We start from the raw sequence: 20335 nt of genomic DNA on the forward strand, positions 1-20335 counted from the left end.
TTTGTATGGAATGTCAGGCATAGTCCCACTCCAGACTACTGCACACATTCCACTGTTTTATCTCAAATTTAAATTCTAAATCAGTTTCCGTTCAGTAAAACTAAAGGAGCCATAATACCTTTTAACATACACTTTTTGTCGTTTTATTTTGAAACAAACACAACGTAACATCCGGCTTTGTCTCGGCTAACCACCGCTAGCTTCCTGTTAGCTCCGTGACGCTGTGGGTGTTGACATGTGTCACTTGGTCAGCTGATTGCGGCTCTTACAGCTTCTTGGCTAAGCACCGCTAGCCAGCTTAGTTAGCGTTAGCCTAGCTGGATGGTTGTAGTTTTTTGTTAACGTTACTACATGAACAGCTTCTAACGTTGCACGGAACTTTATTTAAAAAAAAAAAAAAATAATCGTGTAATTTTAACACATTTAAAAATTGTCCTCCGTGTATCTGCATTGCAGCCCCGGTGCTGCTGATGGAATTCAAACAACACACAACAATGGCGACTCCCAGTCCGAACAACTCGACAACAAGCAGCCACAGCAGCAGCAGCGGCGGCAACAACGCAGGATCTCACATCACCACGATGAGCAGCATGCAGGGTGAGAAGTGCACGTTATGCACAATAAATACGAATACATATAAATACTAATGCGTGTTAGCTGCGAGCTCCCAGTCTGCTGCAGTGAAGGTTACTGTTAGCATTGAGTGGGAGGCTCAGGCTACTCCCAGCACTGGGAGATCAAATGTATATATTCACAGTATTATTACCCCCAAGAGAAACGATAGTCAGTTATTTTATTATTAGTTATGAGATGGAGATAATGACGTTGCCAAATGGGCAATTAGATAAAATAAAATAAGATGAAATAAAATAATCCTGTATTAGTCCCGCAGTGAGGACATTTACAGGATTACAGCAGCACAGTGGGCACAGTGTGCATGCATCAACACAAGTATTAGAAATACGTAATCATAATAAAACAGTGAAGAATGTTAAATAAGTAAAAAAAATCCACAATAAGTAAAATATGGTATATACAGACAGGATAATGTGTATTTATGTTGCACAGATTTTTTTGTGTTTTGTGGTCTAATGAGTCTCAACTATTGCTGCAGATGTTTTAAAAGATAATTGTGAAGTTTTTCTTTTTTTTTTAAATCACACAAACTCCACATAGATGTCATCAGTGTGTGTGTGGTTTGCAGAACACTAACATGTTTAATGTGCCGAGTTTATCAAAACATCTTCACAATTAAGACAATATGTCACGCTGCGTACGAGGTCGGCTAAACTAAATTGATCGTCGGGTTCGATGGGGTTCTCCTCCGTTCTTTGCAGCGTTGTCACGCAGCAGTTGAGTCCACGTGAGCTCAGAGAAACACGGAGCTGCTCTGTGCTTCTGAGGTCTCGTGAACAAAATAAAAGAATCTCTTTATTCATGTCTCATGAAAAACCAAACGCTCATCTCAATGCTGTGTTTTTTTCTCTTGTTTTGACTTCCCAGAGTCCAACACCTGCTGGAGATGTCAGAGTGAAACAGGTAGCTACACGCTTCTTTTACTCCGCAGCTTGATCGGAACGCTTTCAGTCTTTAAGACGAGACGAGACGCAAAATACGTAGAAAGTAACACAACCGGCTGTGATCGTGATCGAGTCTTTAGCTCCAACATGATGCTGTGAAACAGTTTGTAGAGTTAGTTTGTTTAATGAATCATTATAACTGGACTTATAACTGAGATGCATGTTGATTTGGTGTCCCTGCTAAGGAGGAGATGCCACTTTAATTAATCCCAACAGTGATAATAATCCAGGCTTTGAGTTTATAATCCTCATTGCTCAGCTGTGTGATGTGTTGTGCTTTCACACGTCCCTGATCAGATCTCACCTTTTTGTTTTCTACCTTACTGCTGCTAACTAATGATTCCTAACTGCTGACATGATGCTGACTGATGGTGAGCTGTCCCGTATTAAACTGTAATCTTGTCTTTCGTGACGGTAATTCATACTCGCCTTTTTATTTTGGTCATCGATGGTTGTTCCTCTTTCATCCTCCCGTCACACCGACCGACACGCTCGTCCTTCATCCGGCGCTCGTAGTTGTTTTCCTGCATGCTGATGCGTCTAAAGGCCAATTTCTGTGATCGTGTGTGAATCCTGAACCGTTTTTTAGAAGGAGGGGCGGTAACGTTAGGGGTCCAACTCACAAAGACCACGTAACGAAATGTGAAATCAAAATAAAAGCTGTCTTCTCACCTCTGTAGGCTTTCAGATAAACCTGTCTGGAGCTCCCCCAAGTAAGAACCTCTCTCTGCTTCAGCACCAACAGTTCTCACCCCTCTGTTTCCCGCCTGACGGTCTGGTTTTTGGGGGGGAGTCTGTCCTGCTGTGCTCAACTAATCCAAGTCCAGACCTCGAGACGGGTTCACGTAGGCTTGTGTCGCTAGCGCAGATAACGGGAGGAAGGCTGCAGCTTGTCACATATTTAAGGATATTTTAAATTCTTTTAACAAAACAAAGGGTTAATCATCAACTGTAGAATTAATGTGCAGCATTAAAAGTGCAGTTTAGCCTCATTTCTACTGATTCAAGCAGGTGAGTTGTGTTCATCCTCATCGGCACAAGCCTAACACTCAGAGCTCGCATTGATCGTCTGTCCTCCTGAGTGACGAGAAGAGTTCTCCCAACTAAAGAACCTTTATTAATCACATCACACTAATGGAAGCTCGAGCTGACTGCCTTTCAGTGTGCGACTAACCAGCAGCAGTGGTGCCCGTGGTGTGTTGTCACTTTACACTTTGTGTTCAACCGGTTTGTCTCTTTTATTGTGTTGGCATGGGTGCACCTCAGCACAGCTCTCGCTTGTCAAGACAAGGAGCACATGTTGTCGTTCACGAGGAATGTTTTGCATTCGAGCCGACGGGAGTTCAAGCGCTCGCATTCTTCTTCTGGTGTTTCGGGGGGCGGAGCGGAGAGCGGCGAGGTGAAATCAAAGCAGTTGGCCTTGAGAAGCATGTCGTGCGTCAGTGTTTTCTGTTCCCCCTTTATTCTGTGTGTGTGTGTGTGTGTGTATGTGTGTGTGTTTGTGTGTGTTGGTGTTTTTAGCAGCATGCTACGTTTGTGTTTCTGCATCAAACACTGGATTAAGAAAGTGGTTTTATTTTACTGAAAGCTGGACGAGTTTATCTGCTGCTGAACAGCTGAACAACTTGAGATGCTGAGTAGCGAGAAGCACGAGAGCAATAGATGTCAGAAGGTGTTATTCTACATTTATAATTATTATTCTACACTTTTCTTATTGTTAAGAAATCTCATAAAAAGACCAAAACTATCGACCAGCTGGTTCCTCCTGAAGACGTGAATCTAAAGTCAGGATGAAGTCGAGTGTTCGTGGTGATGAAGGAGCTACAGGGAGCCTCACTGATTACTGTTAACAATAATTATAAATAAAGAATATCGCCACACGTATCCCAGGCTCACAGGTGAGTATATCCTAGGACATTAGGAATGTATTTAGTAGAAACGTCCTTATATGGTGATGCAGAGTTGTCTTCCCCGTCGTGTGTGTGTGTGTGTGTGTGTGTGTGTGTGTGTGTGTGTGTGTGTGTGTGTGTGTGTGTGTGTGTGTGTGTGTGTGTGTGTGTGTGTGTGTGTGTGTGTGTGTGTGTGTGTGTGTGTGTGTGTACAGCATGACCTCCCGACTTTGAGTAAATCTGGATCAATGTTCTCGTCTCCTCTTTGTTTTCTCGCTTCGTTGGTTTGTGTTCTCATCTCTCTCTCTCCGTCCTCGTGGGGAGCAGGTTTCTGCTCTGGGTCTCAATCCTTCAACACTTTTAAGATCACGTTGATGGTTTTGTGTCGTTTTTTTTTGTTTTCAGGTAAACGTAAAGCCCTGAAGCTGAACTTCGCCAACCCTCCGATCAAACCCACGACTAGATTCACACTGAACACGGCCGGGCCGCCCTTTCAAAACCCGCACATGTGAGTGAACCTTCCTGCAGAATACATCCTACATTTAGACATATATATATATATATATTTATATGTTCTTCTGTCTTCTGGCAGAGAGAGGATGAGGACACACAGCATCGAGTCGTCGGGAAAGCTGAAGATCTCCCCGGAGCAGCACTGGGACTTCACCGCCGAGGACCTCAAGGACCTGGGCGAGATCGGCCGCGGGGCCTACGGCTCCGTCAACAAGATGGTGCACAAGCCCAGCAACCAGATCATGGCGGTCAAGGTGATTTTTTTCTCTCAACCCCCGGCTTTAGATTCTCCCCCGTCCACTACGAGCGTCTTGAATGTCTCTTTGTTCGACAGAGAATCCGCTCCACGGTGGACGAGAAGGAGCAGAAGCAGCTGCTGATGGACCTGGACGTGGTGATGAGGAGCAGCGACTGTCCGTACATCGTGCAGTTTTACGGCGCTCTGTTCAGAGAGGTGACGTCACCAGTTATTCTCATTATTATTATTATTATTATTATTACATAAGTGTTGGTCTGTTGACTCTCTCTTCTTGCGTTTCAGGGCGACTGTTGGATTTGTATGGAACTTATGGCTACCTCGTTAGACAAATTTTACAAGTTTGTATATTGCTCATTAGACGACGTGATTCCAGAGGAAATATTAGGGAAAATAACTTTAGCTGTAAGTTCCTCGTGTCCCACTTTAAACGATACATAAAGAAGCCTGGTGTTGACTCCTGCTGCTAAACCTTCTCTTGTGTTTCGCAGACTGTGAAGGCACTTAACCACTTAAAAGAAAACTTGAAAATAATCCACAGAGGTGAGGACTGATCTGATCTTATATCTGAACTGTGTTTTCAACCAATCAGGCGTCTCTCTTAACGCCCTCATTGTTTCTCCTCACTCTCTCTCCCGTCAGACATTAAGCCGTCAAACATCCTCCTGGACAGGAACGGCAACATCAAGCTGTGTGACTTCGGCATCAGCGGACAGCTGGTGGACTCCATCGCCAAGACCAGAGATGCCGGCTGCAGACCGTACATGGCAGTAAGTAACACTGAGCTTATAGCCGGGAGACAACCTCCGGTTCTGTTGAGTGAAGCCAAAGCTTCATGTGTTAAAGCTGCATTCTCTCTAATGTCCACCAGGGGGCGACTCCTCTGGTTGTATAGAAGTCTATGAGAAAATGACTCTACTTCTCTCTTGATTTATTACCTCAGTAAACATTGTAAACATGAGTTTATGGTCTCAATCTCTAGTTTCAAGTCTTCTTCAATACAGCATGATGTTCATTTAGTAAATGATGGTCCATTTAGAGTCAAACAGACCATAAAGCAGGGGATGCTTTAGGGCGGGGCTACACTGTGATTGACAGGTCGACACCAGAGTCGTATACGGCGTCTCTACGGCACTCCTCCTCAGTCCAGATATGGTCACTTCCTGTTCATTGGCTGCAAAAAGCCAAGAAATCGCCAAACTCAAAGCTTCAAAACATCCACAAACCAACGAGTGACGTCACGATGAACACGTCCACTTCTCATATCCGGTCTGTGGTCACAGTCCGCGGTCGAGGTTTGATCAAAGTAAAAGACTCTTCAATGTTCCCTCTGCAGCTGCACTCTGTACTTACATCCCATAATTCACTAAAACAGGATATGGACATAAATCATCTGACTCGTCTGCTGACAGCAGTTATATTATTGTGTGTGTGTGTGTGTGTGTGTGTGTGGGTATAGGAGTTGTTATTCTTCCAAAGTTGAAGCAGCAGAGATGGAAATATTTAGACTTTTACTCCCTAATATGTGTCAACCTCTAAAACAGTTAATCCTACATTTCCCATGATGCATTTCATTTTTCACTCTGTCTGGTAAATACCTGCATCTTAAAAACTCCACACCTGCAGTTTGTAACACGGACAAAACACTGATGACATCACTCTGACATCATCAGGGTTGTATCGTTCTTTATTTTAAGGAAGCTCCTTCAGAGCCACAGAATTCTGTGTGTGTGTGTGTGTGTGTGTGTGTGTGTGTGTGTGTGTGTGTGTGTGTGTGTGTGTGTGTGTGTGTGTGTGTGTGTGTGTGTCCGTTCAAAGAGGTGATCTCAGCGCGTCGTCATCACTGCAGGTTATTTTCTGTCGTGGGGTTTCGTCCTCCGTCCTCCGCAGCAGTTTCCACTCTAAATTTGGTTCGGCGTGATCACGACCCAGCGGCACGCCACCTCACTCACACACACACACACACACACACACACACACACACACACACACTCATGACGTGGAGCTTCCCACGGCTGTGAGCTCAGGCGGCAGGAATCTGGGCTCCTGTTTCTTGCTCCTGTCCAGGTGTTGCAGCAGCTTTAAATGACGTCACTGACCTCAGGACAGCTGCTGGAGCCCCTCTTATAGTTTAAATACAGACACAACTCAGGAAACATTCATGAGGAAGTTAGACTCTTTGTGTTGTTGTTCAGCTGTTTTAGGGCTGCAACCAGTGATTCTAATCATTATTTTGATTAAACATTGAATTATTAAATGACAGAAAACCCCCTCAGGCCGTCCCACACACACCGCCCCTCTCCTCTGGGTGACACGAGCGTCTAAATCAGGCCTCAGAGAGCTTCCTTCTCTCCCCCTCACAGTAGCTCTGTGTGTGAGGGAACACGCTGCTCACCTGAGGGCTGATGAAGCGCTTTGTGCAGGTGGAAACATGCCCAGAGGTGATGAGCTGTCTCGGTATTCTCAGGAGGGGGTGGGGGGGTGGGGGGTTTGACCCAGTTTTAGTTGTGTACACCTTGTTTCCTTCTTGTAATGGAGTCTGGAACTGTTTTTGAGCGACCTACGCAGGCTTTAAAAACACTTCTCACATCATGAAACTCATTATTCAAAGTTCTTCATGATCTGCTTCATGTACACGTGTTTGAGTTTTCTAGTGAGGCAGAGAAACTACAGATGAATTAAATAGTTAACTCAAAGATGTTCACCATGAAACTCCTCCAGTTCATCACTTACTTTAATTATGTGCTGCTTTGAAAACGTTCCAATCGGATAAAAGCAGCTTCAACGTTCTCGTTTCATGTCGTTGACATTTTGGATTTAAAGGTTTTTGCAGAAGGAGATTCTCTTTGTGTCAATAAGTCAGAAAATACTGTCAACACACCTACAAAAATCCGTTTCTCCATGTTTTTATGAATAACATGTACAAATGAGGCCTTTAGTGTCTCTCCTCAGTGCTGAGTCACAGTGACATCTGGTGGCTGTGAACATGTTGATTTAAAGAGTTCTTCTGCTCTGATTTACCTGAAACGTCTTCTCTAAATGAAACGCTCGTGTCTTTGAAAGTCCAGCATGTGTTTTTATTTATCCGTCTACTTTTGTTTTGAAACTTTTAATGTGAATCTGTTTCCTGTTTGTTTGTTTTTTTCCAGCCGGAGCGAATAGACCCGAGCGCGTCCCGGCAGGGCTACGACGTCCGCTCAGACGTCTGGAGTTTGGGAATCACACTGGTGAGTCTGAACATGAAGGAAATGAACTAAACGCCGTCACACATTCAATGGAATCACACGAATGTGTTCGTTTCACTGTCATTGTTCAGGATTCACATTTGTGTTTCATAGTACCTGATATTTGTACCCGTCATGTATACTTTGAATACACATCATGTATTAAATAGCACCTCTGCTTTTCCCCTGGAAGTTTAATGTTTTAGTATATTACTGATGATATCAGAGGTGATCTTTATTTTTATAAAACACTTTTTAAGGAGATCAGGAGCTCGAGTTGGTTTGTTTTTGATTTAATTGAAGAAGGACCGAAGGAGCCGATTGGCTGCCGACCTTCTGCACATTGTTAGAGTGATTGTTTTTTATTGGCTCTGCCTGCTTATTATGGGATGCCAGGTCTGCTTACAAACGGGTGACACACTTTGAAACGTGAAACTCGTTTAATTTTCTCACCCTCCTGTAGGATGCTGCATCATGTTTGGTAGTTTACGGCACAATAACATCTGATTTAATGTGACGTGTGTACCATCTATAATGTTGTTTATACCACAAGCTTGAAAATGCTCTTTGAAAAGAGCTTGATATTTGGAGAGGGTGCTGGAGTCCTTCTGATGAGCCCTTCACACCCGGTGTGTGGTGTTAGAGCAGCGGTGTGTACCTGATCACGTTGTCCCGTGTCTTCCAGTACGAGCTGGCCACCGGGAGGTTCCCCTACCCGAAGTGGAACAGTGTGTTCGACCAGCTGACCCAGGTGGTGAGGGGAGACCCGCCGCAGCTCAGCAACTCGGAGGAGAGGCGCTTCTCCCCCAAATTCATCTCCTTTGTCAACGTGTGGTGAGGAAATGAATCTGCAATATTTCCCTGAAAAAATGAAACCTGGTTTCCAGCTGTGGCCCCCTGGTGGTCAAATGACTGAACTGCAGCTTCTTCCTTCTAACACTTGTTTTATTTGTCATCCTCTCTCTCCAGCCTTACAAAGGACGAGTCAAAAAGGCCAAAGTACAAAGAGCTACTGGTGAGTTCTGTTTACACTGATAAAGTATCCGCTGAAGATGTTTCAAACCAAGTTAATGGACGACTTTGGTCATTTTAAACCCTATTTTCCTCGTGTTTTTGTATGTAAGTCTTTTGAAACACGTCCATTATTAAAGGAATTAACTCTGCTTAACTCGCCCACTGACGGGCTCAGATTGTTACTATAAGTGAAAAGAACCCTGAAGGGAAATAAGACGTTCTTTTATACAACGGTGGAAACTTCAGTGAGAGGATGGAGAGAGGAGTGACAGTGTTATCTAAAAGAGTTTCAATGTGACGGATGAATATTTAGACTTCTCCTCGAGCTCGACTTCGTTAGACTCGATAACAAACAGACCGGATCAAACGTAAGGTAAAGAAAAATCAATCTGAGTCTGTCAGCAGAAAAACCCAGCACGTTTCTCGTCGGTACATGGACGGTGAGGATTGATTACATCGCAGCACGTTTAGCAGCTGCAGCGCTTTTTACTCGATACTGAAGCAACTAAATAAAGTGTTCGTCACTTACACACAAAAACACGAGGAGACGCCCTTTAAATCCCTTATTTTAATCTTCCATTGTTCTTTTTGTTGGTATCATAACTCCACTTTCCTCTTCCAGAAAGATCCGTTCATCCAGATGTACGAGGAGCGCTCGGTGGACGTGGCGAGCTACGTGTGCCGGCTCATGGATCAGATGCCGACGTCTCCCAGCTCCCCGATGTACATGGACTGACGGCAACAACACGCCAATAAATATACTCACCAAGTCTGCAACAGTAAAAACACACTTAAACTAAAAGAAAAAGAAGACAAAGACAAGAAAGTGAACAAAACAAAATCCTTGTGTACATTTGCTTGGTCCCCTTATTGCAGTGTTAAAAAGAGAATCGTAAAAAAACAAAAAAACACACCATTTGCAATAACAGTGGTGTTCATTTCAGTCATGTCTGTATAATATATCAACACTTCTGTTTCTCTCTTGTTCTCTCACACACACGCACACACACACACGCGCACATGTAAGTATAGTAGCAGCGGAATCAATCATACGGTCTTGACTCATCTTAACGAGGACACGCCTCCGTGGTTAGTACAGTGATTTAAAAAAAATTAAAGAAATAATAATAATAATAATAATGTCAAACTTGTATTTATGGAACCAAAAAAAAAAAAAAAGTCAATTCTTCAACATACTGGAATCATGCTCTTTGTGAATTGTCCCACCTCTTTCCATGTGCGTAACTGAAAGCATCGTGTTTGGTATCTTAATGGAACTTTGCTTCTCTGGGTATAAAGCAGTTTAAAAAAGTGTCGGTGGTCCGAATCATGTTAGACCTGCAGTCCAGTCCTCGCTGTACAGTGGACTATATGCTGATGTATGAATAAAGGAGGAGAAAGGACATGTGTGTGTGTGTGTGTGTGTCTCTGTTCTTTGGATGGGTTGAACTTAAAGGGGTCCGTGTGGAGGGTTTAGGGGCTCTATTAGCATAGAGGGGATGTATGTTTCATAAGATTAGAATCAGTGTTTTTGTTAGTTTAGAATGAGCTCTTCATGTCTACGTAGGGATTCTACGGAGCAGTAGAAGGTTTGGGGATTCAGGAGGAACTTGTTGTTTTTGGGGTCTTAGTCCATAAGAATAACATGTATGAATGTTGAAATTTGGCGTTGTTTCCCTTTAAATATATTTTAAATCTAAAATGTATCGTCGAAACCTTCAAGTGATGGCTTCAAATAGAGAGTACTGTACTGCAGGTGACATTTTCAACTCAATTCAGTTCTTTATTGGTATAAAAATGTTAAAGCATGAAAATACAAAATTACACAATACTAATATGAATATTAACACAAAATGTATATATATATTTATATATATATATTATATATATAATAGTTAAGAGCTAATTTGGTATACAGTAACCGGCACCAGTAACTTACTGGAGCTATCCCCGCCTCCTTCTCTTAAAACGCCGCTGTGATTGGTCCATAGATCTGGGCAATAACTACACCGACCAATGAGCGTCAAGATTCCTCAACGTCATCATTAGATGCCGGAAAAAGTGTCACATGTGTGAACCAACCTCTAAAATCCTGCTGGATGTGCACCCAGCTCCCTTTAGGTAACTTATTCTTCATTTAAAAAGCGTGGAAATGTACAAACGAGTGTTAACGGACTTCTCTGCGCTGGTTGTTTGAATCATTACAGTGTATTTATTATGAATACGGTCCGTTTGAAGCTCAGGTCCTTCACACTCCTGTTCATCAACGGCAGAGTTCTCTCTGCTGCTCCTCCGGCTGTCACGAGCTGTCATCTCCCGCTCCACCGAACCGTTTTCCAGTTGTTCCGAACAATGGCTACCAATGACAACAACCCCCTGGAGACGAGGCAGCCGTTGGGTATGAAGAAGGCCAAGCACAAGGAGCCGCTGCGGCGGCTGAAGACCAAAGAGAACCGGGGCAAGCGAGGGGACGTCCACGGACCGTCCACGGTGTACGTGCAGGTGGTCGGTGCTGGAAGCAGAGACAACGCGGCGTCGCTCTACGTCTTCTCCGAGTACAACAGGTACCTTTATACACAAACGAGTCTTCAGTAGGCCATGCTTTTACTTTGAAACCAGGGCTGTGTAAGCCTCCTAAAGTCGCGTGTGATAAAAATACAAAGTGCTGACTAACTCTCTCCTCTGCTGCAGATATCTGTTCAACTGTGGTGAAGGAACACAGAGACTCATGCAGGAACACAAGTGAGCTGGTGTAATGTGTTCAATGCACATGTTTTAATGCACATCGTAGTCAGAGCATTCACGTCCTCGTGTTTTCCTCCGACAGACTGAAAGCTGCTCGACTGGACAACATCCTGCTGACCAGGCTGAGCTGGGACAACGTGGGAGGTTTATCCGGTCAGTAACGACATTACAGCTCAAATATTCAAATGCGTTTGTAAAGCAACACATCTTACAAAAGCACTTACTCTGAGCGTTTGTTGCCATGGTTATGTTGAACACACAGGGAATGTGACACTGAACAATCAACAACAACACAGTGCAAAGTAGAAACATTTACAATGAGTCGGGCCAGCCAGTGTTTGGTAAAACAAAGAGGAGTTTGAATTTTATTCTGAAAAGCAACAGGAAACCAATAAAGGTCATAGAAGACTGGAGTCTCTTTAGAAGTCATTCAGCTGAGTTACAGCTGCACTTTGCAATAAAATCAGTGATTCATAAAATAACAATAAACTTAAAGACAATAAAGTAAATTAATAATAATAAACCATTCAATCAAAACCCTGGCTGAATATATTTACGTTTTTAAAGAACACTTCCATCATTTAGACATCTTTATTACGTAAAACATGAGCAGATTCATATTATAAGAAAGCAAAAGTGCAGCGGTTAGCTTTACACACTGGAGATGATTGTGATCAATGAATATCTGAGATTTATTGTGTTTCCTCTGCAGGCATGATATTAACCCTAAAGGACACCGGTGTTCCAGAGTGTGTCCTCTCTGGACCTCCACAGCTGGTGAGAAACCTATGCTGTACTGCACATATCAAATACTGTATTATTAAATACTGTATTTGCATATTAAATCCTGTATGTTTGGGTTTTATTGTAACATCTCTTCTTCTCTTTTGTTTTTGTATTAAAGAGGAACTATCTGCACGCCATCAAGTCGTTTTCTGGACCGCTAGAAGAGATCAAGCTGTGTATGTTGGCTGTTCTGACCTGATTCATGTTTTTAGTTGTGTGTGTAGCATCAGCTGTGTGATGATTGTGTCGTTCACTCGTAGCGGTGCGACCGTACACTGAAGAGACGTACACCGACGAGACCATGACCGTTTACCAGGTGCCGATATTCGGTGAGTCTCTGAGTTCTCTTTGGTCTTTGTCTCAAAGTGCTGTTTGTTTTTCTCGGCTGATTATTTTTGCGTCGTCTCTCTCTCAGCTCCCTCGAGGGGCGACGGCAGGAAGCTCTCCCCCGAGTCGGGCGGCAGCAGCCCCTCCGGCGGCCCCCCCTCCCCCAGGAGAGACGACCTCCACGCCAACAGCCGCGCCGACGCTCACAGTGAGTTTTGGGGATTTTGCATAAGTCACAAACTAAAAAAGGGGAAAATCCTGAAGCTTCGGCGATAATCAAACTCTGTGAATGTTTTCTGCTGCTTTGAGGAGTTTCAGATTCATTCTCAAACTTTTAAAGTTTTTATAATTCATCCTGATTAAAACGTGAGCATCCGAACCAAACCTCCCGACGATCACGCTGCTAAAAACAGTCCGTCAGGTGTAAATAAGAAGTCTGAAATGACCTAATATTTACAATAAGAAGTCTAAAATCAGTAAATAGTAGTATAGTGACGTGTTTTCAGTGACACAATGAGTGATTAGTTTCTGATATCTTGCAGGTGACAGACGCAGCGCAACCAGAGATAATTCTTTGGTGGTTTCCTTCATATGTAAGGTAGGAAACTTTAGAAACCGCCTTCGTCATGTCTGTGATGTTCTCACTTTGTGTCTGACCTTCTTCATCATCTTCATCTTCTTCTCTACTTTCACAGCTTCACCCCAAGAAAGGAAACTTCTTAGTGGCTCAAGCGAGGGAGCTGGGTCTGCCTGTGTGAGTGGATCCGTCTGACATACGGTGCTTTATCTACTGAGATATATATATATATATTATGTTATATTATATTTTACACTTTATAGACTGTAGTATCTCTTTAATCTGCTCAGGACGTAAACTAAAGCTCTACTCGTGTATGATTCGGGACTTTTTCCTAATTTTATTGGATGGAAATAGTTACATTCAAACACAGTTTTAATATATTCTAGCTCTCTATATAATAACAATTATTTGAATATATCGTTTTCATTATAGACCTAATTACTGTATAAAACATTTATGTAATTGGGACTAATTTATTATAATTTTTTTAACTAATTGATCATTTATTTGTTCCATAAAATAGTAAAATGATCTCTCACAATGTCCTTATACCAGTATATGATCCAAACCACCAAAACATTTACACCTTTGCAGCATAATCACATAATCACATAAACATGATTTAACATGAATTCCTTTGATCGTTGTAATAAAGCTCTCATTCATAACTTCTATTGTAAACGTTGTTTTATTTCCCTCCACAGAGGAACAGCAGCCATCGGGCCGCTCATCGCAGCTCTGAAAGGCGGGAAAAGTGTCACGTACGAAGGAAGAGAGGTGCCGAGCAAAACACCCCGTCTGATTCAACCCGCTTCTCCTATTATTGTTATTATTATTATTATTATTGTTATTATTTATTAGACTGCAGCTCTGAAATACACCGTTTCTGTCCCGTCGTCTCGTAGATCCGGCCGGAGCAGGTCTGCACCCCCACTGATCCAGGACCGGTCTTCATCGTGGTGGAGTGTCCGTCTGAGGACTTCGTTGAAGCGGTTTGCTCCAACCTGCAGCTGAGGAGGTAGAAGAACTGTGATGCACATTTTATTTATTACAGCAGCCGTTCACGCGTCGTCTTCAGTTGGATGCTTCTACAGAATTATTCATCGTTCCAGGTTTTACAATATTATTATAGAACATAAGAGGAAATGTACGTTCTCTACTTCTCCCACATTTAGTTTCCTGAAGCCTCACAGAGATTTTTGCTTATTGTAAATATTTCATAAATGATGATAGACCAGTCTTCTATAAGCCATCACACTCAATTCAAATAGGTGTTTGTGGATGTTGAATGTTTAAGTTTTGAGCGTGTCGTCTCCTCTAGGTACCAGACGGGAGCGCCGGAGGACTCGGCTGCGCTGGTGGTCCACATGACTCCAGAGTCCGTTCTGTCCACAGATCAATACAAACGGTGGATGGAGAGGTTTGTGTTCTCCCTCTTTAGAAAGCACACTCCACAGACAATCTGGCTTGTTTTGAGGTGTGTGTGTGTGTGTGTGTGTGTGTGTGTGTGTGTGTGTGTGTGTGTGTGTGTGTGTGTGTGTGTGTGTGTGTGTGTGTGTGTGTGTGTGTGTGTGTGTGTGTGTGTGTGTGTGTGTGTGTGTGTGTGTGTGTGTGTGTGTGTGTGTGCAGGTTTCCGTCCACAACAGAACACCTGATCCTGAACGAGCAGGTCTGTACGGTCCACAACGTCAGAAGTCACAAGATCCAGGCCCAGCTGAACGTGATCCACCGCGACATCTTTCCAGAACTCAAGTCCTACAAGTCAAAGGTATCCCAACGAAGTCATGTCTGTAACTTCAACAGATCTACAACTCAAGTAGATCTAAGAATAAAATTAACTAAAAACAACTAAACTGATAGAAACTCTACAAAGATACAATGGAAGTAACAGGTGTAGAAAAACATGAATATATTGGAAATATTCTAAAAATAAAAAACAACTAGAACAATGCGCGGTGAAGGATTATTGTGTTTTCACAAAACAAATGACTCATTTTAAACATCAGCAACTAGATCTAGTGAAGGTAACATGACTTATTTAATCTCACCAAACAGCAGAGAGAACTACAGAGTCAGAATTATAATGAAACAAATAGTAAAACTGTATAAAATCCTCCAGGAATCAAACGTAAATGTGGAAAACACCGAAGAGAAACAAAGACGCACGAAAAATCATTTTCAAGACGACACAATCACGATGTTAGCTGGAAAATGAACGAGTCAAAACACATCGACAGTGAACGGGAAGCTAAACACACATTAATCAGGCTTCATGTCCAATAGATTGTGTTCAATAAAACACATTAAAACAAAGAGAAAACTAAATAATCCTCTTTAAAGATGAGCAACAGAGGAGGAGTTTAAGAGAAAGTGGATTAAATGGAGCAACACAACTAAAGAGTTTCTGTTTCTGACCTTTATTTTGTAAATAAATATTCTTTATTTCCCTGATCTGTTTCATTCTAAAAAACAGTTTTAAAATCAAAGTTGGTTCATCTAAACAAGATATTTGATATTTAAACGTCTCCACGGACTCTGAGAAACTACTAAAATGCATTTTTCACAATTTTCTTACATTTTCCTCAAAAATAATCCGGAAAGTTAATCGAAAATGAAAGAAATCATTAGCAGCAGCAGCGGTCGTTTATGTCACATTTTTGGCGTGTAGCTCGTTACACATGCATGACATCACATGACATCATAATCCTCCCTCCACCACGTTTCCTTTATCACAGCACTGACTGCAGCGGAATACAGAGAATGTGTGTTTCCCTCCGCAGGAGGCTCCGGCTGAGCTGCACGTCCCAAGCGTCCGAGCCGAGTGTCTGCTCAAGTTCCAGCTCAGACCCGTCATGGAGTGGCAAAGGTTAGTTCGTCCTTCACCCCCCCCCCCCCCCACACACACACACACACACACACATTTAGCCAACATTACTCTGCAGCTCCGAGCAGCGCCTCGTCACAGAAAACAATCTGGAACGGACCGTTGCACTCGGCCGCTCTCTCCTCCGCTCTTCTTTTTTAACCTCGTCTTGAAAGTGTCAGTTTCTTTTCTCCCTCTTCGCCGTTTCTGTCAAGCACTGCAGCGGCGCGCCGAGGTCAGATGTGAGAACGAATCCCTGTTTTCTTGTTGTTTGCGGGCAGCGGTGTGTGTCTTCTTGACTCTGCTTCTCATTCGTTAGAGACGCCATCCTCTCCTGCAACACGGAGGAGTTTGTGAAAGAGGCGTCTGAGGTCCCAAACTTTCTGGAAGAAGTGGACAAGTGCAGGAAGATCTGCTCCGCTGACGGCGCAGAGCTTTCTGGTGAGTTTCTCCTCTTTAAACCTCCTCCAGAGGGACGCTTTCTACTTCCTACTCCACAGCCCGACAAAAGTGTTTGTTACTTTTAAGTGGATGGATCCTCCAGTGGTGTGAAGGAAACGTACACGAGCATGTTTTCTCTTCTACAGCAGAGAAACACCCGGAGGTGGTGTTCCTGGGAACGGGTTCGGCTCTACCGATGAAGATCAGAAACGTCAGCGGCACTTTAGTTAACATCAGGTACGGATCTCCGCTTTGCACTCAGGTAGATCCGCTTTTCATTTGTATTTAGTTCCAATGAAACAAACTGAAAAGTGGATCATAAAACTACCGTTTGCAGCACAAGTTCTTCTGTAGTTTGTAGCTTGTTCTTTACATATTTTTCCTTTAATTTGATCACTTTGGTGCAAACTTCCAACGCAACATTTTACCGAAAATATAAGCTGAAGATTTAAGAAAAAGAACAAATCTCATGACTTTTTCCAGGAGCTGCACAATTTGAATAAAAGTCCCCGATCACGACTTTGCCTTCGCTCAATGAAGTGAACACGCTCGCCTGCTCTGCTGCGTATCTAATGAAGCGCTTGTTGTCTGCGTTGCAGCCCGACTCAGTCGCTGCTGCTGGACTGTGGAGAGGGAACCTTCGGTCAGCTCTGCAGACACTACGGAGACGACGTGGACGACGCTCTGTCCAAGATCTCAACCGTCTTCATCTCACACATGCACGCTGACCACCACACGGTACGCAGCTGTGCACGATACCACGCAACCACGTTGTGTTTTAATACAGATCGTTTCAGTGGAAAGGGAGCTGCTTCAAAATAACGTCTTCGTCTTCTTCTTCTTCTTCTTCTTAGGGTCTGCTAATGTTGCTTTATCAGAGGGAACGAGCACTGGTATGTAAAAGACAATAATATGGAAATCATAATATGTTTTTCCAGAATATTAACCTCCTTTTTAACTGTAATGACTCTAATACGACGTCCTATCTTTTGGTCATTTAATGTAATGAAAAATTTCTAATAATTACTTATTAAACAAACGGTAACGGTTTGTGTCTCCCAGACAACGTTGGGAGTGGCGTTCAGCCCCGTCTACCTCGTGGCTCCGGTCCAGATCATGACCTGGCTGAGCCAGTATCACGACTACTGCGAGGAGATCCTCAACCACATCAAGTATGTCAACGCAGTCTGTGTGTGTCCCCTGCTTTATGGTCTGTTTGACTCTAAATGGACCATCATTTACTAAATGAACATCATGCTGTATTGAAGAAGACTTGAAACTAGAGATTGAGACCATAAACTCATGTTTACAATATTTACTGAGGTAATAAATCAAGAGAGAAGTAGAGTCATTTTCTCATAGACTTCTATACAACCAGAGGAGTCGCCCCCTGGTGGACACTAGAGAGAATGCAGCTTTAACACGTGAAGCAATGGCTTCACTTTTGTAAAACCGGAGGTTGCCACTTTGGAAATCCTCGTTTGCATAATGAAAAGCACCCTGAGCGTACAGAGATAAACCCTTTTTTAATTAAGAGATCTATAGTTTTGTGGGCTCGATGTAATATCGTGTGTTTGTGTTTTTCAGCCTCATCCCGAACAAAGTTCTGTGCGACGGCGGCGAGGCGCCCCGGCAGAGGACGAAGTTGTTCATCCAGGAACTGCTGAAGAAGAACGATTTGGAGAAGGTGTTTAAACATCACATCCATTTTGTTAGTGACGTGTCTTTTTAAATGTATTTATTATTTATGTGTGTGTGTGTGTGTGTGTGTGTGTGTGTGTGTGTGTCTCAGATCCAGACGTGCACCGTGCGTCACTGTAAGAACGCCTTCGCCTGCAGCTTCTCTCACCGGTCCGGCTGGAAGCTGGCGTTCTCTGGCGACACCATGCCCTGCGATGCCTTCGTCCACACCGGTCAGTTCCACTCGGGGCGATCTCTAAAGTCCACGTTTAACTCAAAGTGTATCTACACACAGAGAGCAGATCGAGCGAAAGGCTTTCAATAATCCAGAGAGCTTCATATAAGGTCATCGAACTGCATCTGAATAATTTATCGAGATATTCCTTAATGCTTTCGATCACTCTGCGAGCTGGCAGGCCTCTTTCTAAAGAGGTTCCTGCGGGATCCCACTTCATTGACTCTTCTTAAATTGCTTGACTGGATTCGGTCCAAGCGAAAGCCTCCCGGAGACGCCGAGTGTATCCCACGCCTGTTCATTATAGATGGCATCGGCTCGCCGGACAAAAACGAGGGCGTGCCGATTCTTCATTACTCCGACTACCTGATTGATTTCCTGTGGGGGGACGGGGGGGGGGAGAGGCTGTTAGTGCTTCTCTGTGATTCAGGACTCTCATTCCACTTTTCTTTTTTCTTTTTTTCTGCAGGAAAGAATGCGACCTTACTGATCCACGAGGCCACGCTGGAGGACGGGCTGGAGGAGGAAGCCGTGGCGAAAAGACACAGGTGAGTAAAGTCACAAACTGCAGCGATGCTTCATGTGAATTTAATAGAATAAGACACGGCAAACAAAATAAATGCACTTTATTGCCTGTTTGGGGTTGCACTTATATCTTGAGTGCATTGTTAAATATCTACTCTCCACAGATATGATATTGATTTCTGCACCTTTTCTTTATGGTTCCAGAGTGAGAGAAAAAATCTTTTATGTCCGTAAAACTGAGACGTCGGTAAATCTCTCTCTGCTTTGTGCTCCGTGTGTTGTTTTTTCCCGACAGCACGACCTCGCAGGCCATCGGCATCGGGATGAGGATGAACGCCGACTTCATCATGTTGAACCACTTCAGCCAGCGCTACGCCAAGATCCCGCTCTTCAGCGAGGACCTCAATGACCAAGTGGGGATCTCGTTCGACCACATGAGAGTACGTCTCCGGCTGCGTAGAGAAGCCTTTTTTCTTTTTATACGATTGCACCTGAATGCATCATTTGAGCGCCATTTCAACAAAGTTTTCAGTGGTTCTACACTTAGATATTATATATAATAGTTCGAAATATGATTGAATTAAAAGCAGCGGCTAACAAACGTTTTAAGCCTCGATTCAAAAGAAAATATACAAGTTCGTAAGTCAACGGTATCACTGCTGAGTCAAGTGGAGTCACAGTATTCATGTGCCGCTCTTCTTTTTAGGAGTTGTAACCTGTCAGTCAATCATTTTACTCCATTTCCTCAGATTCGCTTCGGGGACTTTAAAATCCTCCCCGGGCTCATTCCTGCACTCAAAACCCTTTTCGCCGAGGAGATCGGCGAGATGGAGGGGAGACGGGAGAAGAGGGAGCTGAGAAACCCGAGAGGAAGCGTCTCCGAGGTGGACGCCGTGGAGAAGACGCCCGGCGTGAGCCGAGGAGCTAAGAGAGACCAGGAGGAGGAGGAGGAGGAGGAGGCGGCGACGCGCAGCCGAGAGACCAAGAGGCTGAAGACCTGCTGAAGGCCCGACTGGAGAACGGACTTTTAACTGAGAGAAACATGAGTTATTTTTTTTAAAATGAGTCGTTTTCTTTATTTGGCTCGTGTGGTTTTCATTAAAAAAAGAAATCCTGTATATTTCCTGCATTGCAGTGTACAAAGCTGAGCTATGAGCATAGTTTGTTTTTCAGTAAACACAATAAAAAGATCCCACACAGTTCAGTTCATCACTCAAGCATGAGACCTGTCGATCAGTGGTGACCGACCACAACAGCTGAATGAGCCAAATGTTTTTATTTAACGCCATTCTGTTTAAATACATATTTTACGTGGTATTAGATGGATTTCTGTGAAGTTTGGTTCCCTCTGGATGGACTATCGTCTGTGGTAGAGCTGCCACAATATCAGATTATCGCGGCTAAAAGAATTCACGATAATATGATCTGATGATACGTTTTATGACAAAGATAGACCATAAAGATCAGTGTCACATCTATATTTATGATATTTGTGTGTTCGTGTTCAGAGCTGCAACCTACGATTATTTTCTAGATTAAACGATCGTCTATAAAATGTCACAACAAAGAGAAAAAAGTCCCAGTTTCTCAAAGTGTGAGTTCTGCAAAATGATGTTTTTACCGTCCAAAACCCAAAAGTTTTAAAACATAGAAAAGCAGCATTTCAGTATTTGAGAG

General features: G+C 43.3%; 2 protein-coding genes across 4 annotated transcripts; both read left to right on the forward strand.

The window, feature by feature from the left end:
* The first annotated feature begins 244 nt into the window (after positions 1–244).
* Positions 245–9679, forward strand: map2k4a (mitogen-activated protein kinase kinase 4a). 2 transcript variants are annotated; one of them, XM_079177534.1, is made up of 13 exons: positions 245–597; positions 1504–1539; positions 2261–2293; positions 3875–3977; positions 4062–4236; positions 4317–4436; positions 4524–4643; positions 4730–4781; positions 4881–5008; positions 7388–7465; positions 8148–8296; positions 8432–8477; positions 9099–9679. In XM_079177534.1, exons 1-13 carry the CDS (start codon positions 471–473, stop codon positions 9210–9212), a joined length of 1281 nt encoding a protein of 426 aa, XP_079033660.1. In that variant the 5' UTR covers positions 245–470; the 3' UTR covers positions 9213–9679. The 2 variants fall into 2 exon arrangements, with proteins under 2 accessions (XP_079033660.1, XP_079033661.1); XM_079177535.1 differs by lacking the exon at positions 2261–2293.
* Positions 9680–10559: 880 nt separating this feature from the next.
* elac2 (elaC ribonuclease Z 2) lies at positions 10560–19843 on the forward strand. 2 transcript variants are annotated; one of them, XM_079178118.1, is made up of 24 exons: positions 10560–11040; positions 11168–11218; positions 11304–11374; positions 11934–11998; positions 12126–12183; positions 12268–12336; positions 12423–12542; positions 12877–12932; positions 13030–13088; positions 13619–13691; positions 13820–13932; positions 14236–14334; positions 14544–14682; positions 15695–15780; positions 16097–16218; positions 16365–16455; positions 16818–16956; positions 17073–17111; positions 17281–17390; positions 17806–17905; positions 18011–18131; positions 18603–18681; positions 18954–19098; positions 19408–19843. In XM_079178118.1, the coding sequence occupies exons 1-24, from the start codon at positions 10694–10696 to the stop codon at positions 19660–19662; spliced, it is 2607 nt and encodes an 868-aa protein (XP_079034244.1). In that variant the 5' UTR covers positions 10560–10693; the 3' UTR covers positions 19663–19843. The 2 variants fall into 2 exon arrangements, with proteins under 2 accessions (XP_079034244.1, XP_079034245.1); XM_079178119.1 differs by having other exon boundaries at positions 16368–16455.
* Positions 19844–20335: the final 492 nt, after the last annotated feature.

This window comes from Pholis gunnellus (genome assembly GCF_910591455.1).
Source record: "Pholis gunnellus genome assembly, chromosome: 17".
NCBI lineage: Eukaryota > Metazoa > Chordata > Actinopteri > Perciformes > Pholidae > Pholis > Pholis gunnellus.